Source organism: Abramis brama (genome assembly GCF_963993115.1).
Source record: "Abramis brama genome assembly, chromosome: 6".
Classification (NCBI taxonomy): Eukaryota; Metazoa; Chordata; class Actinopteri; order Cypriniformes; family Leuciscidae; genus Abramis; species Abramis brama.
Window position 1 is genome coordinate 5,254,676 of NC_139968.1, and position 20,080 is coordinate 5,274,755.

The 20,080-nt window shown below is 42.6% G+C and overlaps 1 protein-coding gene across 3 annotated transcripts in view; it reads right to left on the reverse strand.

Annotated features, from left to right (window-relative positions):
- Positions 1 to 495: 495 nt before the first annotated feature.
- The window catches only part of ip6k1 (inositol hexakisphosphate kinase 1), a 40,202-nt gene continuing 20,617 nt past the window's right edge, over positions 496 to 20,080 (reverse strand). For all 3 annotated transcript variants that reach the window (XM_084117318.1, XM_084117317.1, XM_084117319.1), the window contains 4 exons: positions 11,970 to 12,174; positions 10,871 to 11,052; positions 9,478 to 9,653; positions 496 to 3,099 (listed from right to left, as the gene is read on the reverse strand). In XM_084117318.1, the coding sequence (XP_083973444.1) occupies positions 2,650 to 3,099; positions 9,478 to 9,653; positions 10,871 to 11,052; positions 11,970 to 12,174 (1,013 nt within the window). In that variant the 3' untranslated portion in view covers positions 496 to 2,649. The remainder of the gene's footprint in view (positions 3,100 to 9,477; positions 9,654 to 10,870; positions 11,053 to 11,969; positions 12,175 to 20,080) is intronic.

The following is a 20,080-nucleotide window of genomic DNA, read 5'->3' on the forward strand; positions in this document are numbered from 1 at the left end:
AATTATCTTTAAAGCAGATTCATGATAAAAAATCTTCTTGTCCTTAGTGTCCATGCTGAGAATTTTACACAAATCTTCAAAATATAAAATTCTAAGAAGTCTTTTATAATAGTCACTATACATATGGCAGAAAAACTAAACATTAAATATTTGAGTCACTTAATCAGTCAGTGTAGTGACAGTGTCAGTATGTAGTTGTCCGTAACAGTTGACAAACTTTTTGTTGCAATATCAAAATGGTGTTAAATGATTAAGCTTTGACACTAGCAAATACGTTACACTGATAAAATATAGAAACTGAAACCAATAGTTGTTTTATTGAGAAAGCATATTGTTTTTACACTTTTTTGCTGATGTGAAATGTACCCTTCGCTGGCTTTAAACTATTGGGTTTCCCTCAGGAAATGTTTTTAGTGGGTTTCATTATTTGGTTATTTTGCTTCGTAGAAATGATTGTTCTGCTTTTTTTGGTCAAATCAAAACAGCAACAACATATTAAAGAGACAAGACAACTTTACTTAAATAAACAATTTATATCTCACATTCAAAGTTGTCATATAATTTTTTCTTAAAAAAATACCCATCCATGCAACAACAATAAAGATAAAAGGATCGTTTTCAGGATGAGGGGTAATAATATTCTTTCTTTTTATGCCAAATCTATGAATCTGTGTTCCTCTCTCATGGTTCGGCACAAAAGAAAGGTTTAGATACACAAACCAGCTACACTTTAATCATGTTAGTAATGATGTATTCTAAATTGCTCATTTATTGTGAGAGAACACATCACATCACGCATGTGGCATTTGTTCTTCAAACGTTTCCCTTCAACGATTACAGAAATGACCTGATGTGCTGCGATGACTCTGTTAAACATTAATGTACGCGATACACTCCTGGACGTCCCAGTTATGGCTATTGACCAAAATCACACGTCTAAATACAGACACATCCCTACGGCACAACTCCGCATAGATGCCATGTTGATTTATAATTTACACACCACATGTGACCAAAGTCAATAAATGTAGGACAAGACGAACGAACGAACAGTTATTACAGTATATTTGCTCGACTGCTACTACAGGCGGATGTGATGTCTGTTTCCCAGAGAATGCAGAAAAGTGTCCATGTTTCAGCAAAAGGTTGACACTATAGTGCAATAAATGATTCATCTAGACAGAGAACATGCTGAACGTGTCATTCTCACGAGGACCGACCTAGGGACGAATCTTGCTACATTTGCTGATGGCAAATGGTCACTGTGTATCGGTGTAGTTTAAAGACAACCCTTCAAAATGAATCCAAAACAAAAACAAAATGAAAAGACATGCTCTCGTAATGGTTTATAATAATTTACAGTGCAGATGTAAGTGAGCACTAAATAAAGCAAAGATAAGTTTCTTAATCAGCCGTCTGTTTTTCAGCAAAAATAGCGAAAAATGCCTGAAACAATAAATGGAGAAGAAGCAAAACAGTTTCAAATATTATTATTTTTTGCTTAAATCAAGATTTGCCAATGAGGTGAGATTTTTTTCTGTAATCGAATCTTAATACCTTACGCAATTTTGCTTTTCAATGCTTTAAGGATGTTTAAAAATTTCGACAGATTAAGAAAATTATGTTTTTTTGCGGTGAGGTTTTCACCTCGTTGCTGACAGGGAAAGACTTTGTAACACAAGGGTCATCTAAATTCAAGACTACAAATATACTATCCCAACAAATATGTAAAAACTGTCAAATTTAATGATTGCTCTAAATGTACAGAGTAAGATAGCTACCAAAAAAAAACAAAAAACATCACCTGACTGGTTAAATAGATGAACATAACTAAGCTGTCCATTCAACTATTGCCATAAGGCCAGATCCATCATCCTGTCATCAGAGAAGAGTGGTTTAAAACCAGCAACTCCTACAATAAAGCTTTAACCAGCGACTCCCTTTAAAACTCCTGGAGAAATGCTGGGAACTACAGCTCATATTTCACCCCAAAAACACCACAAGAAAACAACATTACTGCATGAACATATTTGTAAAACCAGTAAGATTTTGTTTGCATTGTGACATTATTTTCATAATTAAGCATAATTATAATATATTAATAAATGGAAAACAAAATCAGTGTTTCTGGAAGATTTGGGTAGAAATGCTCTCATGCTTAATTTATCATGAAAATAATAGCACAAAAATCTTAAAGGTCCTAAAATAGGCTTCATGATTTCTTGTGAACTTTGGGTAAAATGTGACCTGGGCATTTCGTCTTGTGATTCACCACACACACACACACACACACACTCACTCACACCCACACACTCTCACACACACTTTAAGAGAGACCCTGACAGCGGACGTGCCCTGAGCTCCTGGTTCATGACTGCAGTTCTTCAGCCGGTCACATGATGGCGATGAATCACACTGAAACATCTCCTGTCGAGGAGAGGCAGACTAGTGGCCGTCAAGAACCTGCCTCCATTTCTGGTGGACATGAATCCCTCATGGCTCAAATACTAACTGAGAAACAGAAAACACACCTTTAGGTTTGCGTAATGTGCAATCTTTATAAACATCGTTGCTTTTCTATGAAAATGTCAACAGTCTGGAGGGAGTAGCTTTGCATGTCGGACTGCAACTGAAGGGCCGACTGGTTGGCTACTGGTTCTCCTCGCGGATCTGCTGCAAAATGTTGACGAGGCTCTCGAGTCCGAGCACGTATCCGCGGTCCGGGCCGTCGTGGACGGTTTGGTCGTCCCGGAAACCCTTGAAGGTGCTGTGGGCGAAGTCTATCATGCGCACGTCCACGCTCAGCGCCTGAGGCTTGTCCTGAGAGGCCTGGCTCTCCTCCGAGGGGTCCGCACACTCCGGGTCCTTGCCCTCGTAGATGATGAGCAGAGAGCTGGAGTAGAAGCGGTACGAGGCCTGGCGCTCCAGCACGCTCTTCAGGCTGCACAGTTTGCTCAGGATGGGCTCAAAAAGGTCTTTGCGCAGCTGCGTCCCGTTGTGCATGAACTGAAAGAGTGCGTGTCGAAAGCCCTCGGTGGAAAGGCCCCGGCCGTAGTACTTGTTCCTGCATAGATAGTGACCCGTGTCCATCTGGTACACCTGCAGAATGAGCACAGGAGACAAGGACAGGTGGGTCAGGCTATCATAGTCAATGTGGCCTGTGATTCAGGAGACAGAAATCATGCGTTATATTCAGTCAAGGCTTCATCATACGGTCTTCCATTGGCTTTTGCCTTCCACCACTGTGCTCTTTGCTCAGGCCAACGTTCTAAGATACAATATGGGACTTTCTTTAACAAAAAAATATATACAAAATGTTATTAATGAGAGAGTGCAAAAACCTTCCAAACCATGTCTTATAACTCAGATACACTTGGATAAACCTATAAATGAAAACAGTAGAGTCTACAAGCAAAAAGGGAACAGAAGCCGAGTCAACCTGAATCAATATTGGCTTGCCTTTCAGAGGTTAGGAAGGATTTCAAGCAACACAGAGACTGCTTTAATCTTACTTAACTGGTGAGATATTTATTGAACCGACAGATAGACATATTCATCATCATGTTTGACCTTATCAGACTAGCAATCAACAGTGTCAACTTTTGTCACATCATTTATTTAAAAACGTCAGTGTTTCCAGTAAGTCAGAAGGACGGCATTAGATACGGCAGCCGCTCAGCCACATCTTTCTTTGATTTTTCAATTGCATTTGTCACGTACAGACAGCGTTGTCAAAACGATCCTCGTTCACAACCGATCCGTTAAAATGACTGAAAACGCGGTGTTATTCATGTCAGGCCAGTAGATGGCGATGTCACTTTGTAAAGAAAGACTACGCGTCTATAGACTGAACATGTAATACGCATGACATCACCGTTTTCACAAATTCATGTTTTTGTAGTTTACACGGAGACGATAACGGCATCGGTTTCAAAAACGTGAACACTGAAACCCGTTTTCAAAAGTTGCCGTATTCAGGCCTCCAGAACGCCATTGTCGTGTAAATGAACAGACAAAACGCATATTTTTTTTCCCATTTTTAATTGGACACAGTGTCGTGTAATCAGACCCTAAATCAAACATGCTCTCTAAAGAACCAGCGTTGATCCTCATAGGTCGATCAGTAACTGTTCTTCAGCTGCTTCAGTCTGACTGTTCGACATACATATTCATATTTACAAATTACTACAGTGACATCTGCTCTCCAGCTTCTGTGCCATCTTGAGATTCAGACTTGGGTGCCATTGTACGAATACCATGACTCAATGTGTCAACTACTAGAGTTTAATCCTGAACTAATTCAAATCCACTGCATTGTCTTAAAACCCCATTAGCATTTCCCGTTAACTAAACGCAACAATTATTGCTATATTATTGCCTTAGTCAGGGTAGAAGCCATACTGAATTTTACACGGATAAAAATGAGGCTGTGAGGGACAGACTTTCACACCAATAGATCGTTTTTTTTGTTCCGAAACACGGACTTAATTTGTTACAATGCTGCATTTTCTTGATTCGGTTCGCTTTCACAAGGAAACCTTTCAAAGGACACCAAACTGTGTTCACACAAGTCACATGTGAGTACAACTGTCTTCTTATTGGTCAGAGTTTCCTCTGCATCAATCATATTCTTGATGGATGACAAGTTCGCTTCTTGAGCTTATTGTGGCTTTATTTGTAACTGTCGAGACACACGCAAACACTACGAATGTAGCCGTCATTCCCGCTGTTATTATATACTACATTCATATTAATACTGCAGCAAATTCAAACGCGCTCTCTCTGGATCTCCCAGCGCTGTCTGGTGGTTAACAGGGAACTGTTGGTGGTTGTCTGGTGGTTCACAACACTATACGAGTGCTATAAGCAGCTAGAGCAGGAATCAAGGCTTCATCGGGACAGAGAAGAGCATACACACAACATTAGATGAAGAGCTGCTCTTTTGCTTTTCAGCTGTGATAACTAATGTGCTCACTCACAGAATCAGACACTAATGCTATTTATAAAGCGTATCAGAGCCGTACACACCTGCATGCCACACACACACTCCTAATGTGACGCGTGTCGGGTCAGAGCCGTACACACCTGCATGCCACACACACACTCCTAATGTGACGCGTGTCGGGTCAGAGCCGTACACACCTGCATGCCACACATACACACTCCTAATGTGACGCGTGTCGGGTCAGAGCCGTACACACCTGCATGCCACACACACACTCCTAATGTGACGTGTGTCGGGTCAGAGCCGTACACACCTGCATGCCAAACATACACACTCCTAATGTGACGCGTGTCGGGTCAGAGCCGTACACACCTGCATGCCACACACACACACTCCTAATGTGACGTGTGTCGGGTCAGAGCCGTACACACCTGCATGCCACACACACACTCCTAATGTGAAGCGTGTCGGGTCAGAGCCGTACACACCTGCATGCCACACATACACACTCCTAATGTGACGTGTGTCGGGTCAGAGCCGTACACACCTGCATGCCACACATACACACTCCTAATGTGACGCGTGTCGGGTCAGAGCCGTACACACCTGCATGCCACACACACACACTCCTAATGTGACGTGTGTCGGGTCAGAGCCGTACACACCTGCATGCCACACATACACACTCCTAATGTGACGCGTGTCGGGTCAGAGCCGTACACACCTGCATGCCACACACACACTCCTAATGTGACGCGTGTCGGGTCAGAGCCGTACACACCTGCATGCCACACACACACTCCTAATGTGACGTGTGTCGGGTCAGAGCCGTACACACCTGCATGCCACACACACACTCCTAATGTGACGTGTCGGGTCAGAGCCGTACACACCTGCATGCCACACACACACTCCTAATGTGACGCGTGTCGGGTCAGAGCCGTACACACCTGCATGCCACACACACACACTCCTAATGTGACGTGTGTCGGGTCAGAGCCGTACACACCTGCATGCCACACATACACACTCCTAATGTGACGTGTGTCGGGTCAGAGCCGTACACACCTGCATGCCACACACACACACTCCTAATGTGACGTGTCGGGTCAGAGCCGTACACACCTGCATGCCACACACACACTCCTAATGTGACGCGTGTCGGGTCAGAGCCGTACACACCTGCATGCCACACACACACACTCCTAATGTGACGTGTGTCGGGTCAGAGCCGTACACACCTGCATGCCACACATACACACTCCTAATGTGACGTGTGTCGGGTCAGAGCCGTACACACCTGCATGCCACACACACACACTCCTAATGTGACGTGTCGGGTCAGAGCCGTACACACCTGCATGCCACACACACACTCCTAATGTGACACGTGTCGGGTCAGAGCCGTACACACCTGCATGCCACACATACACACTCCTAATGTGACACGTGTCGGGTCAGAGCCGTACACACCTGCATGCCACACACACACTCCTAATGTGACGCGTGTCGGGTCAGAGCCATACACACCTGCATGCCACACACACACTCCTAATGTGACGCGTGTCGGGTCAGAGCCGTACACACCTGCATGCCACACATACACACTCCTAATGTGACGTGTGTCGGGTCAGAGCCGTACACACCTGCATGCCACACACACACACTCCTAATGTGACGCGTGTCGGGTCAGAGCCGTACACACCTGCATGCCACACACACACACTCCTAATGTGACGTGTGTCGGGTCAGAGCCGTACACACCTGCATGCCACACACACACACTCCTAATGTGACGCGTGTCGGGTCAGAGCCGTACACACCTGCATGCCACACACACACTCCTAATGTGACGCGTGTCGGGTCAGAGCCGTACACACCTGCATGCCACACACACACTCCTAATGTGACGCGTGTCGGGTCAGAGCCGTACACACCTGCATGCCACACACACACTCCTAATGTGACGTGTCGGGTCAGAGCCGTACACACCTGCATGCCACACACACACTCCTAATGTGACGCGTGTCGGGTCAGAGCCGTACACACCTGCATGCCACACACACACACTCCTAATGTGACGCGTGTCGGGTCAGAGCCGTACACACCTGCATGCCACACACACACACTCCTAATGTGACGTGTGTCGGGTCAGAGCCGTACACACCTGCATGCCACACACACACACTCCTAATGTGACGCGTGTCAGGTCAGAGCCGTACACACCTGCATGCCACACACACACACTCCTAATGTGACGTGTCGGGTCAGAGCCGTACACACCTGCATGCCACACACACACTCCTAATGTGACGTGTCGGGTCAGAGCCGTACACACCTGCATGCCACACACACACTCCTAATGTGACGTGTCGGGTCAGAGCCGTACACACCTGCATGCCACACACACACTCCTAATGTGACGTGTCGGGTCAGAGCCGTACACACCTGCATGCCACACACACACACTCCTAATGTGACGTGTCGGGTCAGAGCCGTACACACCTGCATGCCACACACACACTCCTAATGTGACGTGTGTCGGGTCAGAGCCGTACACACCTGCATGCCACACACACACACTCCTAATGTGACGTGTCGGGTCAGAGCCGTACACACCTGCATGCCACACACACACACACTCCTAATGTGACGCGTGTCGGGTCAGAGCCGTACACACCTGCATGCCACACACACACTCCTAATGTGACGCGTGTCGGGTCAGAGCCGTACACACCTGCATGCCACACACACACTCCTAATGTGACGTGTCGGGTCAGAGCCGTACACACCTGCATGCCACACACACACACTCCTAATGTGACGTGTCGGGTCAGAGCCGTACACACCTGCATGCCACACACACACTCCTAATGTGACGCGTGTCGGGTCAGAGCCGTACACACCTGCATGCCACACACACACTCCTAATGTGACGCGTGTCGGGTCAGAGCCGTACACACCTGCATGCCACACACACACACTCCTAATGTGACGTGTCGGGTCAGAGCCGTACACACCTGCATGCCACACACACACTCCTAATGTGACGCGTGTCGGGTCAGAGCCGTACACACCTGCATGCCACACACACACTCCTAATGTGACGCGTGTCGGGTCAGAGCCGTACACACCTGCATGCCACACACACACACTCCTAATGTGACGTGTCGGGTCAGAGCCGTACACACCTGCATGCCACACACACACTCCTAATGTGACGCGTGTCGGGTCAGAGCCGTACACACCTGCATGCCACACACACACACTCCTAATGTGACGTGTCGGGTCAGAGCCGTACACACCTGCATGCCACACACACACACACTCCTAATGTGACGCGTGTCGGGTCAGAGCCGTACACACCTGCATGCCACACACACACACTCCTAATGTGACGTGTCGGGTCAGAGCCGTACACACCTGCATGCCACACACACACTCCTAATGTGACACGTGTCGGGTCAGAGCCGTACACACCTGCATGCCACACACACACACACTCCTAATGTGACACGCGTGTCGGGTCAGAGCCGTACGCACCTGCATGCCACATACACACACTCCTAATGTGACACGTGTCGGGTCAGAGCCGTACGCACCTGCATGCCACACACACACACTTCTAGGGCCGTATTTTAACGATCTGAAATGCAAGTATCAAACGTGAAACGCAAGTGACTTTGTGGGCGGGTCTCGGGCGCTGTTGCTATTATACCGGCGGGATAAATGACTCTTGCGCCCGACGCAAATCTAAAATGTGTTGGTCTGAAGTCGCTTCATCACTCATAGGTGTGGTTTGGGCGTAATGTGAAATAAACCAATCAGAGCGTCATCTCACATTCCCTTTAAGAGCAGGCGCGCTTGTTCCATGGCGGATCGCTATTATAGCGGCGGATTTGCCAGGAGCGGTTCACAGCCGAGGAGACCGACGTTCTCGTCAGGGCCGTAAAACACAGAGAAGTGACATTGGGGATGGAGAAACACCCAAATTAGCTTCGGTTAAACAGGCGTATGATAATTTGGGTAAATGTGTAAGCTTGATTTATGCCTATTTTCACATCTTCATGGACACCACAATGATTTCCCTCGTGTGGAATATTTTTCCTTGTAATAATGTATGATTTGCAAAAATGTGAACTGCTGCATCTGTGTGTAGATGAGAGAGGCAAAGTGTGTGTGTGTTGTGCACACGCTACATTATGGCCAAGCATGCGCCCTTAAAATAGCATCTGAACGCGCCACTGACTCTAGACTAGGTTTCTCCTGGTCTGTGGCGGAATTGTTTTCTGGAACTGCAAAATAGCATCAGGGAACGTTTGCGCCGGATCACGCCTCCTCTTTTCGCTGAACTGCCCCCGGGAGCGCACGTTCATTCCCTAATTTACCGACGTGCGTCTGTGGAGGGAAAAGTCCGCTGTGCGCGGGTGCAAAATAGGAATGAAACATGCGTCGGTGTACAAAGTCAATTGCGCTGGGTGCAAGATAGGGCCCCTAATGTGACACGTGTGTCGGGTCAGAGCCGTACGCACCTGCATGCCGCACACACGCACTCCTAGCGTGGCAGACGTGCTCTGCTCGCACTTCTTCATCTGGCGGGCGGCCTTCTCCTCGGAGGCGTCGTCCCCGTGCTGCCGCGTGCCCATCTTCAGGTCCAGGATACAGGGGCAGCTGAAGTGGTGGACCACGTTCTCCAGCAGCAGGAACTCTGGAGGAGGCTCAGGTCAAGGAGCGTGACAGGGGAAACACACACACATGCACACAGTGGGTTTACCACCGCCCGTCTGAATACTCCATTCTGACTGGCTGGAATGTGTGATAAAATGGTTTAGCTCTGGATTGTGTTTCCCATCATTCCATTAACAATATTCTGCCTCTCTCAGAAACTAGTTCTCTCCTCTTAGCACCCGATCTGAATCACTGGTGATTAATGATGACTTCTGGAGCATTTCAAATGAGTGTCAGAAAGAGATGAGCATCTGCTTCCTACAGCTCAGCTTGAGGAAATGAAGAGGAAAGCTGTTTTTACAGCACTTTCCTCCTTCTCTTTGATGCTTCTGCTGTGCGCAGAAAATTTACTGTTTTGGGATAATATTTGCCTATTGTTTGGGATAATGTTTGCCTAATGTTGGGGGGGGGGGGGGGGGGTAATAATGTCACAGTCATAGTCAATGCACCTCAAGGAAGCATGACAACAGAACAGCGACTGCTAACCACAAAATTATTTTTAGTGCTGATGCATGGAGTTTCGTGTTCATTGAATTGAATGCAACAGTTTACATAGAAATGATTTTGACTTTAATTCGCTTGTGATTTGTGAATAAAGCCAGAGGCAGACTTGTTCCTGTCTGTCGGTGTGGCGGTACAGTGGTCAACAGGAGAGTCGAGAGTTTCCTTCATGGCCATCAATGGGGGAAATCAGGCACAAAATAAAGTCTCAAATGTTTCCAAGCAGCTCATGTCCTAAATGTTTAAACTAGCAGATACTTTGACCTCATTTATAAAGTGCTAATTTAAAATATAATGTATAAGGAATGTACGGAGCCCCTAAAGGGACCTTTGCAAAAATAAAAATATACAGACTTTCACATGCTCACAAGATACGTTTCTCGTGAGCACGTGAACGTCTGTATATTTTTATTTTTGTAAAGGTCCCTTTAGGGGCTCCGTAGGAGTGAATGAAGGCAAACAAGCTGTAGAGGATTAGAACATGATTACACTGATAGATAAATAGGTTCATGATTCAGAGGTCCTACTTTAAAGTAAAGTATTAAACCTACATAAAGCTTTTCAGAACACCTGTAAAGAGCAGTTTTACACCGGCCCTTTCATTACTCCTCTGCCAATGGAAACACAGTACTTTTATTGACCAACTTCATACTTCACACGAGTGGAGAGCTGTAAGTGTAGTTGGTGTGAGGATACTGTAGAGCCTCCTGTCCTTGGACTCGGAGCGCATGCGGCTGAGCTGCTGTCGGTGGCAGCGCAGACTCCAGGGGTTGTGGCTGATCTTCTCGGAGCTCAGGCCACTGTTGCTGTCCAGCATCTGGAACGGCACATCCGAATGCATCTGGAGATCCAGAAGAGGACTCTTCAACTCCTGCAGACTGCACACACACACTGTTACCCACAATGCAATGCAAGAGGGACACTTGAGCATGTTTTCTGACTGCAAACTCTTAGAAGTAATATATTTTACATGGGGATTTTTGCTTGGTAAGTCTGTTGATTAACACAGATCTACTTGATAGGAAGAACCGTGTTATTACCACATTTCAATTGTTCAAAATGGTAAATAAGTTCATACTGGTATGAACATTTCCTCATTATGACATCCCTAGTTCATAATGAATGTTAAAATATTAAACTACAAAATGTTTAAATAGTATTTCCACGTATTTTCAAATATGTATATGTTTTTTTGTTGACTAAAATTGACCAAATAAATACGACATGAAGAAATATCGGCTAAATTTAAAGGATATTAACATGACTATACAATAGTTTTATGTACAGAACAACTGTAAAATTACAATACTAATATTTATAAGTGTCTTAATTTCTTTGTGATAGAGCTTGTATTTTGGCGGAAAACCACAGAGATTTAAAGGTGTGCGTTGTGTTTTCAGCGCGTTTACTGTGAACCGAGATCCTTCAAGATGCATGTAAAGAACACTCTGAAACATGTCATGCATATCAGACTATATATGTATATTATTACATCTGAGCCTTTGTGCTTTGATGATCACATTCACGCATCCATGCATGGTTCGAATTTTTTCAAAGTTATCAGCCAATTGGCAAGTCTCACATTTGGCACTTGGCGAGTGTTACCTGGATGATCCACACACACATAAAAGCTTCTGTTGGAAGCTACCGTATACATACATTAATTAAATACATATTAGATTTACTTGAAAACCCAGCAATTTCCCCCATGGATTCCTGAAATTTCATATGTGTCAGGTTGGAAAAATCTCCTCCCTGAAGCTGTGTTTGTGTGTGGTGTTGTATGTTTGTGTACCTGTCGGTGCCGTCGCTGTCGTGCGCGGGCCGGTCCTCTTTAACCTCGCTGCTGGAGCGGTGGAGGCTCCGGCGAGAGTGTTTCCGGCGAGGCTGATCTCTCTCCGACAGCTCCTCGTGATCCAGACCCTCGCTCTCTTCATACGGGTACGCCACCAGATTAATGTAGCCGTCAGAGTCGCCCTCGAAGCACACCAGCACCACACCTGGACAACACAACACTCACAGGTCAACTACTGACAGCTGGCGTGTGCTAGGAACACAATCAAGAAGAAATCACACATTATGACTCCAGTTATAGCAGGGTTTGGACTAAATCAATGTTTCAGAGGTGATTCTCCATTAATAAACACTTGCTAAATGCACAACAAGCAAAAGAGGACACATTATTATTCAAGTCCGAAGCCACAGTCACGTGATTTTATGACACATCAACTGCTGGTACCAAAAATGTAATTGTACATTTCTACTTTGTTCATGTACACACTTCAGTTAAATATAGGACAGTTATTAAATATAGTTACATTCTGTACAAATTCAAGTACAAGCTTCAAATTTAGGCCCGAAAAATTCATGTAGCGACAACCGAATTTACCTAAAAATGGCACAGCGTACAGAACTAAGAGCGTGTGATGTCACACTGACAGCTCTTATGAGGTTCAGCCAATCAGAAACCACGGCACGCACTGACACATTCACAGATTTGATGATAGTTTATTAAGGGTAAGAAGGATGTAAATTGCTGAGTAACTAAAGAGAAAGTCCAGACGTATAAACATTGATGATTTTGAATATTGAACGAGTTTACAGAAGTGCCACGCAGAGAACCGCTAATGTAATGAAGAAGCTCAAAGCAGTGTGAGTTAGTGTGGTATGATGAATAAAGGAGCTGAGATAGATGTACAGAACGAGTCTGAACAATCCCAGCATGCCTCAGTCGTGAAGCTCATCTTTAGCTCCAGGAGACTGAGACGAGGAGCTCATTCAGGAGGAACTGTTCAACAGCTTGTTTAGCAGAAGACCTGCTGATCTAGTGTCATGCTCTCTGATATAAGATCCACCGAGATCAGACTTTCATATTTTGCATAATTAGGTCATTATTATCTGGCTGCTTCCAAAGATGTTTTGTTCAGGCAGAAGCAATTGATCTGTGACAGTGATACAGTGCAGTCAGACAAGATCTGTGTTTAGACGCTGGCCACTGGCAGACATTACGTGTGCGGCTGCTACTGTGCCTGGGGTGTGATATCTGCGATGAGATAACAAGACTGGCTACTTTAAATCAACACAAACACAGTAAGCATCTTTTCATTTCATTGTCTTCCCAACACACGACACAGGCTAGGGCTGCGGAGCTCAGTGAACTTGCACTGGAGTGAGAGGAAGAACTAAGCTACACACTGCAAAGTTTCTGGATTGAAACAATATTTGAATGACGGAAACGTGACGATTGACAGTAATAACCGTAGCAATGGACGAGACCAGAAATCTGATACTGTATGTCAGTGTGCAAAGATCTTTGCATCACGTCTTGGAGTGTAAATGCGTAAAACTCTTGTTTTATGTAAAGTCAAGTCAAGTCACCTTTCTATCTAAAACACTTTATACGGTGCATATTGTTTCAAAGCAGCTTTACAGGGATAAACTGTAAAATAATTATTCAATGATGCAAACTGAGTTCAACTGCGGCAAACCAGCTCTAAAAAGACAGCAGTAAACGATCATTATTATAGTCATTATAATGTGTTTCTTTGCTCTTCATCTGTTCTTCAAACTACTTGCTTGTAGGAAGACTGCACTTTTTCTATAATTTTCATATTTTTATTTTGGCACCTTAAAGTACATATGATTTTTACATATTTTGTGTTAATTTAGTTGAAAGCATCAATTGTGACTAAGTCTTGATTTTAGTTTTTTAACTAGTAATGATTTTGTAATACAAAAAATTGTATGTACATTATAACAATAGCTGTTTAATCCAGATCAGGGGGCTTTTTTTATTAAAAAAAGAAAGCAAATTAAAAAAAAATATCGCAAGTTTAGAAAAATCAATGAGTGTTTTCTGTGAAGGAAGGCAGGAGGCTTGGCCTGAGATGCTGGGATAGACTCCAGCACTTCCCTGACCCTGCATCCCATAAAGACAGCAGAAGAGGGATGGAGGGATGTGAAGAAGAGAGGAAGATCAGCAGCTCTATCTGAAACCACACTGTGGCTATGTTAGCTAGTTTTCAGTAAATTAGTGCCAGGATAGCATAACACAAAAATATAATAATATAAATATACTTCATTTCATACAAATTACAAATCATATGCATAATTTTCTCAAAGCTTTGTGTGCAGAGTTCTTGAATGTGTACAAGACTCAAGATTGATGTTTAGTTGGCTGTGTGTTGACCTGAGTCTGGAGAAATGTGTCAAATCCAATTAGAAAAACGGTCATTTTTTTTAATAAATGAAAAAAAAAAAAAACATTCACTAGATTTACAAATATAATAAAATATGACATATAAAAAGATTAATTAAATTGTTAATATTTTATGCCTTTATTTGATCACCACCATTTTTGATAATAAATTTGTATTAGATCATAAATCCAGAATAATTAAAACAGACAACGCAGACCCTGTTATTGTAAAACTTTAAATAAATTATTAAATTGTTAAAAAAGTGTTATGAATTTATTAGACAAGCTTTTTGATTAATACAATTGAATTAAACCATTCAAGTGCAATCCAGAAAAATGAACACAGGAAACATGGAATTTGGGGGAAAATAAACCTGATTTCACAGGGTTTCACTAATTAGAGTTGTATTTTGAAATGTCCTGGATTTCAGCATCGATGGTCACAATTATAGACAAACACAAATATGACTAAACAAATAACACACACACATTTGCTTGGAAGACAAATGGTTAATAGTGAAATGAGTGGAAAACATGTTGCCTTCTGTAAATCTCTTTGTTTGCCAGCTAAAGAGGTGATATGATTTTGTAAGCCCTAAAACTTCAGTAAAACTACCCTGCGCCAGTGTAATTTATAACACTCATCCCTCTCTGGTGTGTTGACATTTGAAAACAATGCCATGTGATTCATTAGGACAGGCCTATTAATAACCCCTGCTGTGACTCTATGAGGACACAACAAGCCTCAGTGTGTCTCTAGCATGGCCTGGAATAGTCAGTGGATGCTGCAGATGTATGGCATGCGTTTAGCCCATCGCAGGGTTCATGTGGAAGGTATGCTGTGAATCTAGAATGTGAGATGTTTTGGTGATGGGGACAGGACAGATGATAAAAGACGTGAGAGTCAGGAGTGTATTCATGTGCTGGCAGGAGTATTAAAAACTTGACTAAGACACTTTCATTGCTTTATTTTGGGGAATCTGCACTTCTTTGGCTTTTTCCCACTCAATTTAGTTAAGTATACATTACATTACGTGAACGCGATCATCTCTTCCTCTTTAATACTAGTTACAGAATAAACATGAACATCTGAAGGTGTGTTGAAAGATACAGTACAACTTACTGAAACGTTTTATATTATATGTCCAAAAGGCGTGAGTTAAATAATAACAACAAGTTACAATGTGCAATGTGTAACAACAATAACAATGGATCAGTCTGTGTCAGTTTCTGTTTTGCGTGGATTTGTCATGTTTTAGTTCAGTTTCCTTTGTTTCAGTTTTGTTTCCATGGTTTCTCTTTGATTTGATGATCATGTGCACCTGTTATTCATTTAGTTGATTCGTTTGGCTTGTGTTTTTAAACCCTGTCTAAGTTCAGTCCATTGTGCATTCCCCAATACAGTTACCCAAACTTGATAACACATACACCTCCAGTGATTCAATCCAAGCGATACAATCCACTTGTATGATGAACCGAGTAAATATGTCAGTGCCAAATGTTCAATAAACAAACACATATTGTCACAGTTATGTTCAGCTTGTCTTAGTTATCATGGACTTTTAGTTAGCTTTCATCCACATCATGTGTTCCTTTTTTCCCGCCACTCCTTTGTTTCTATGGTTACTGTTATTAGTTGATTCTGTTCAGGTGCATGTCATCAATTATCTTGTTTGAGTCACTACTTAACCCTTTATTGTACGGCGCTGCCATATGGCAAAAAATATTTTTTACTCATTTCCTTGTTTTTCAGAAAAAATACAACATATTTCACTATTGAAATTAAAAGGGCAGGCCTTAAGGTAGCCAAGGATGTGCTGTTTAAGTCACATGACATCTGAATGTCCCTCCAGAACCCTCTATCACCCTCACACTGAAGACACCGTTGAGGTGCTCCAGAAATTGCTCCATTAACCTCATTTCTAAACAACTCTTCTCAAGCGGGATTTTTGGCAGCATCTTTGATAAGTAAATTAGATATTTTTATTCACAAATCAGCTTTGTCTAACACAGCTTTACTGTAAATTGAGAAAATATCCATGTTTCCATAAGGCAACGCTGTACCACAGTGGAATTGCAGTAATATATTTCCCTATTGGGATTTTTTGTGGATAGTAGCATCAACAATATGATTGCAGTTATTTATTTATTTGAAGCGTTTATTGTAGTATATTTTAGGGATGCACCGAATATTCGGCCACCGAAATTTTTTCATCAGACTGAAAGACTTTTATCACCGAAACAATACGGCCGAAATGTTGTGATGGCGCAAACAGCAGATACCGCGACCTGCACGTGCTTGTCTGATGCAACATATCTGCGGTGTGGACATATTTCAGTATATCTTAGAGTGACCCACGGACAGCGATTTTCAAAACACAGACATCCCAAGTCTTCCGGGAGTTCCGGGAGTCTCCCGCGTATTGATAGCGGCTCCCTGATGCCCGCAAATTAGTTAGAGAGAGGGAGCGAGAGACCTTGTGTGTGTGTGCAGAGCAGCCGTCATTTCTCAGAGGTGTGTGTGTTTACCTTAGCTGTTTATGGTTTTTGCAACTCACGTCCATGAGCATATAGCTGCAGATATTATTATGGGCTATGGCAGTATTGACCTAAATGCAGTTTGTTTTTATGAGAGAACATTTCATTTTTAAACCTTTCTGCAGGCCAGTAGGCTTTTACATTATTATTTAATGTGCACATAAGTGGGGTCAAGTGAAACATTTAATTTTATACTTTGCAATGTGCTAAATAAATATTTGCATAAAATTTTAATTGATTTATTCTTTGAAACTTTAATATTAATTTATGCAATTGCAATGCCTTGATTTTAGTAAAGTTAGTACGCAGTCATAGCCATAAATGCAATGGTACTAATAATTGGCATAATTTCCTCTTTCGGTTTTCGGCCTTGGTTTCCTCTTTTTCGGTTTTCGGTTTCGGCCAAGAATTTTCATTTCGGTGCATCCCTAGTATATTTGTATTTATGTATAAATAAATTGATTTCTTCTTTTCAGAAAATGAATACAGCAATATTCAACGGGAAGGGCAATAGGACGAGTGCAGAGTTAGCTCTTCCATGGGATGAGAGTGAGGATGAGTTGGCCAAATGATTGGGAATGATAGGGATTAAATGATAGGGATCTACTTATTTTTGGTTTGCATGAGTTCCAAGTGTATAAATCTATCAATTTCTAAAAGAAATGTGCAATTAAATGGAACATAAAATCAGAAATTTATAGAAAAATTACGTTTTGGACCATGTAATAAAAACTGATTTGAAAAAATAGTTCATGGTTAGAAGAACATAATGCTCATAACCATAGAGGGTTAAGTTCTTCCCTCACAGTCCTTCAGTGTTCGGTCTACGTAACATTTAGTGTGTGTTGCCCTGCCTGTCTGAGTATTATCTGTATTACCCTTATTAAACTTCACATTGGAACTTTATTCTTCATCTTCGTCTGCTTTTCTGCAACCACACATTTCACAAGATTTTTTTAAACCTTGGGTGTGGAAATCTGCAGAACTTTCTGCGAATGGCGATTGCGCATGAGCCAGTCAAAGAGGATGATGTGACTTCTTAAAGCTGGACATCTCAAGAGAAGACAGACTGGAACAGAGCTCTAGCCAGGCTGGACTCTGGCTTTCCTCTGACATGACACTGGATGTCATAACACCACACTTCACTGCACCTGCTTTCATCAGAGCAACTCTAATATTATGATATTAAGAAAAAGGAGCTGTCTCTCATGACAGTTCACATCCCGTCTCAGACCGGGTTCTGTACAGCAGACAGACCTCACCATCTGACAGCAGACAGCTGTTACACTGAACAAGTGAGAACAGAGACTGAGAGTCACAGAGCTGGACGTGATACAGGGACATACGGATGACAGAACAGGAGATGAGAAGTCGGACGGTTTAAAGATGCAGTATCCTCCTCCCACAAAATGCTCAAACACACAATGCAAGAGTGGATGTCTCTTTATCAGAGATGACGAACAAACAACAAGAGCAAAAAATGAACATACAGTACCCTAGTGAAAAATAAAAATACTAAAATGTATTTTAAATACATTTATTTTAAGCTAAGTATACTACAAATACATTTACATATTCATGTACTTGATGTAAATACCCTGCAATTGTTCTGTTGGTATACTAAATTGATATACTTAAAGTCTGCTAAATTGAAACTATTTTTAAACAAAATGTACTTTAGTAATCCAGAATAGTGCTGAAGTTCAACTAAAGTGCAAGATATTTGAAGTGTCACACTCACCAACAATCGGTTTTGCTGTACTTTCGCTAAACACTTTTTAAGTACTTTTTCTAAAGCTGTGCCATTATTTATAAAGATGACTTTGTTGTAGCCTATTTGAAGCACACTATAATGATGGCATTAGCACACTTCAAGTTTACTTGGAATACCATTGCAATGTGTTTTAAAATCACTAAAAATGTGTTATCAGTGTAATATTAATGTATGTTTACACTCTTACAGTGTAATTTAATTGCAATTGTAATGTCACCAAAATACATTTGAAGTTTATGCTGAGCGAATTCTGCATTTCAACACTTAAACACAAGAGTATATTTAAAGTGTACTTGGAATAGTTCCACTTTAGCACAAACAAGTATATTAAATACAACTTTAGTTGAACTTCAGCGCTACTTTTGGACAACTAAAATGCATTTAGTACAAAATTAGCTGTTCCAATTTAACAGACTTTAAGTATACCAAATTATAGTGTGCCACAAATGCATTTAGTTATACTAAAGTCAAAGACTATAGAATAACACAAAGATGCGTCACTCGTATTGTTTGGAATGGGGGAAAATGCAACGCTCAATAATAAGTCCCGACTTCTAAATAAGAGCCGATTGGCGACTGGTAAAGTCACCGCGTCACTGCAGCTGCCGTTAGAAGATCCGCCTCCCATAGAAACAGTCAGATGCGCACTTTCACTGCGCATTAGCTTGATCCAGCCTGAAAAATGACGTTTTCTGTCATGATTCGAGCGTTTATAAAAAATTATTTATGAGACAGTTGTTGTCAGATTTCAAATATGAAATTTAATCGTAAGCTTGGCGAACAGTTTTGGAGAATTTAATGTTTCCCCATTCAAAAAGATAGAAGCTGCATTAGTCTGAGAGGCGTTTCAAAGATGGCCGCTGAGTGAAATGACTTGTACATAGGATTGTGCTTAAGTATACTATTTTTCCACTAGGGTACACAGGAGTATAAAGAAGCAAGAGCTGGTTGTTAGTCAGCAGCAGCAGCACAGCACCTCCAGACAAACAATGGCAGTCAGTTACTAGAGCTAACATCACAACAACAGCATATCTTGGCTCTGTGAAACAGCAAAACCAATGTTAGGCTGTACTCACACTAGGCAGGGTTTTCACCGTTCACACAGAGCAGGTTTCCGAGAATACGGTTGTGAGTCCTGATTCCTGAACACTTACAGGTGTGAGTTCAGATACAGAATGCGGTTGTCACTCCCGTAAATAACTGAACTGTGTGTAAACGTAACTGAATTAAGGGCTCAAATACAGGACTGACAACTGTATTCTGCTGCTGTGTGAACGTGGCCATAATACATTCTGTTATAGTATCAACTGAAAACAGCATAGACTAAAAGATCTTGGTTCATCAAAATGCAGATCGATTAAAATCCATATGGTCCACCCAGCTCTAGCATCCACAC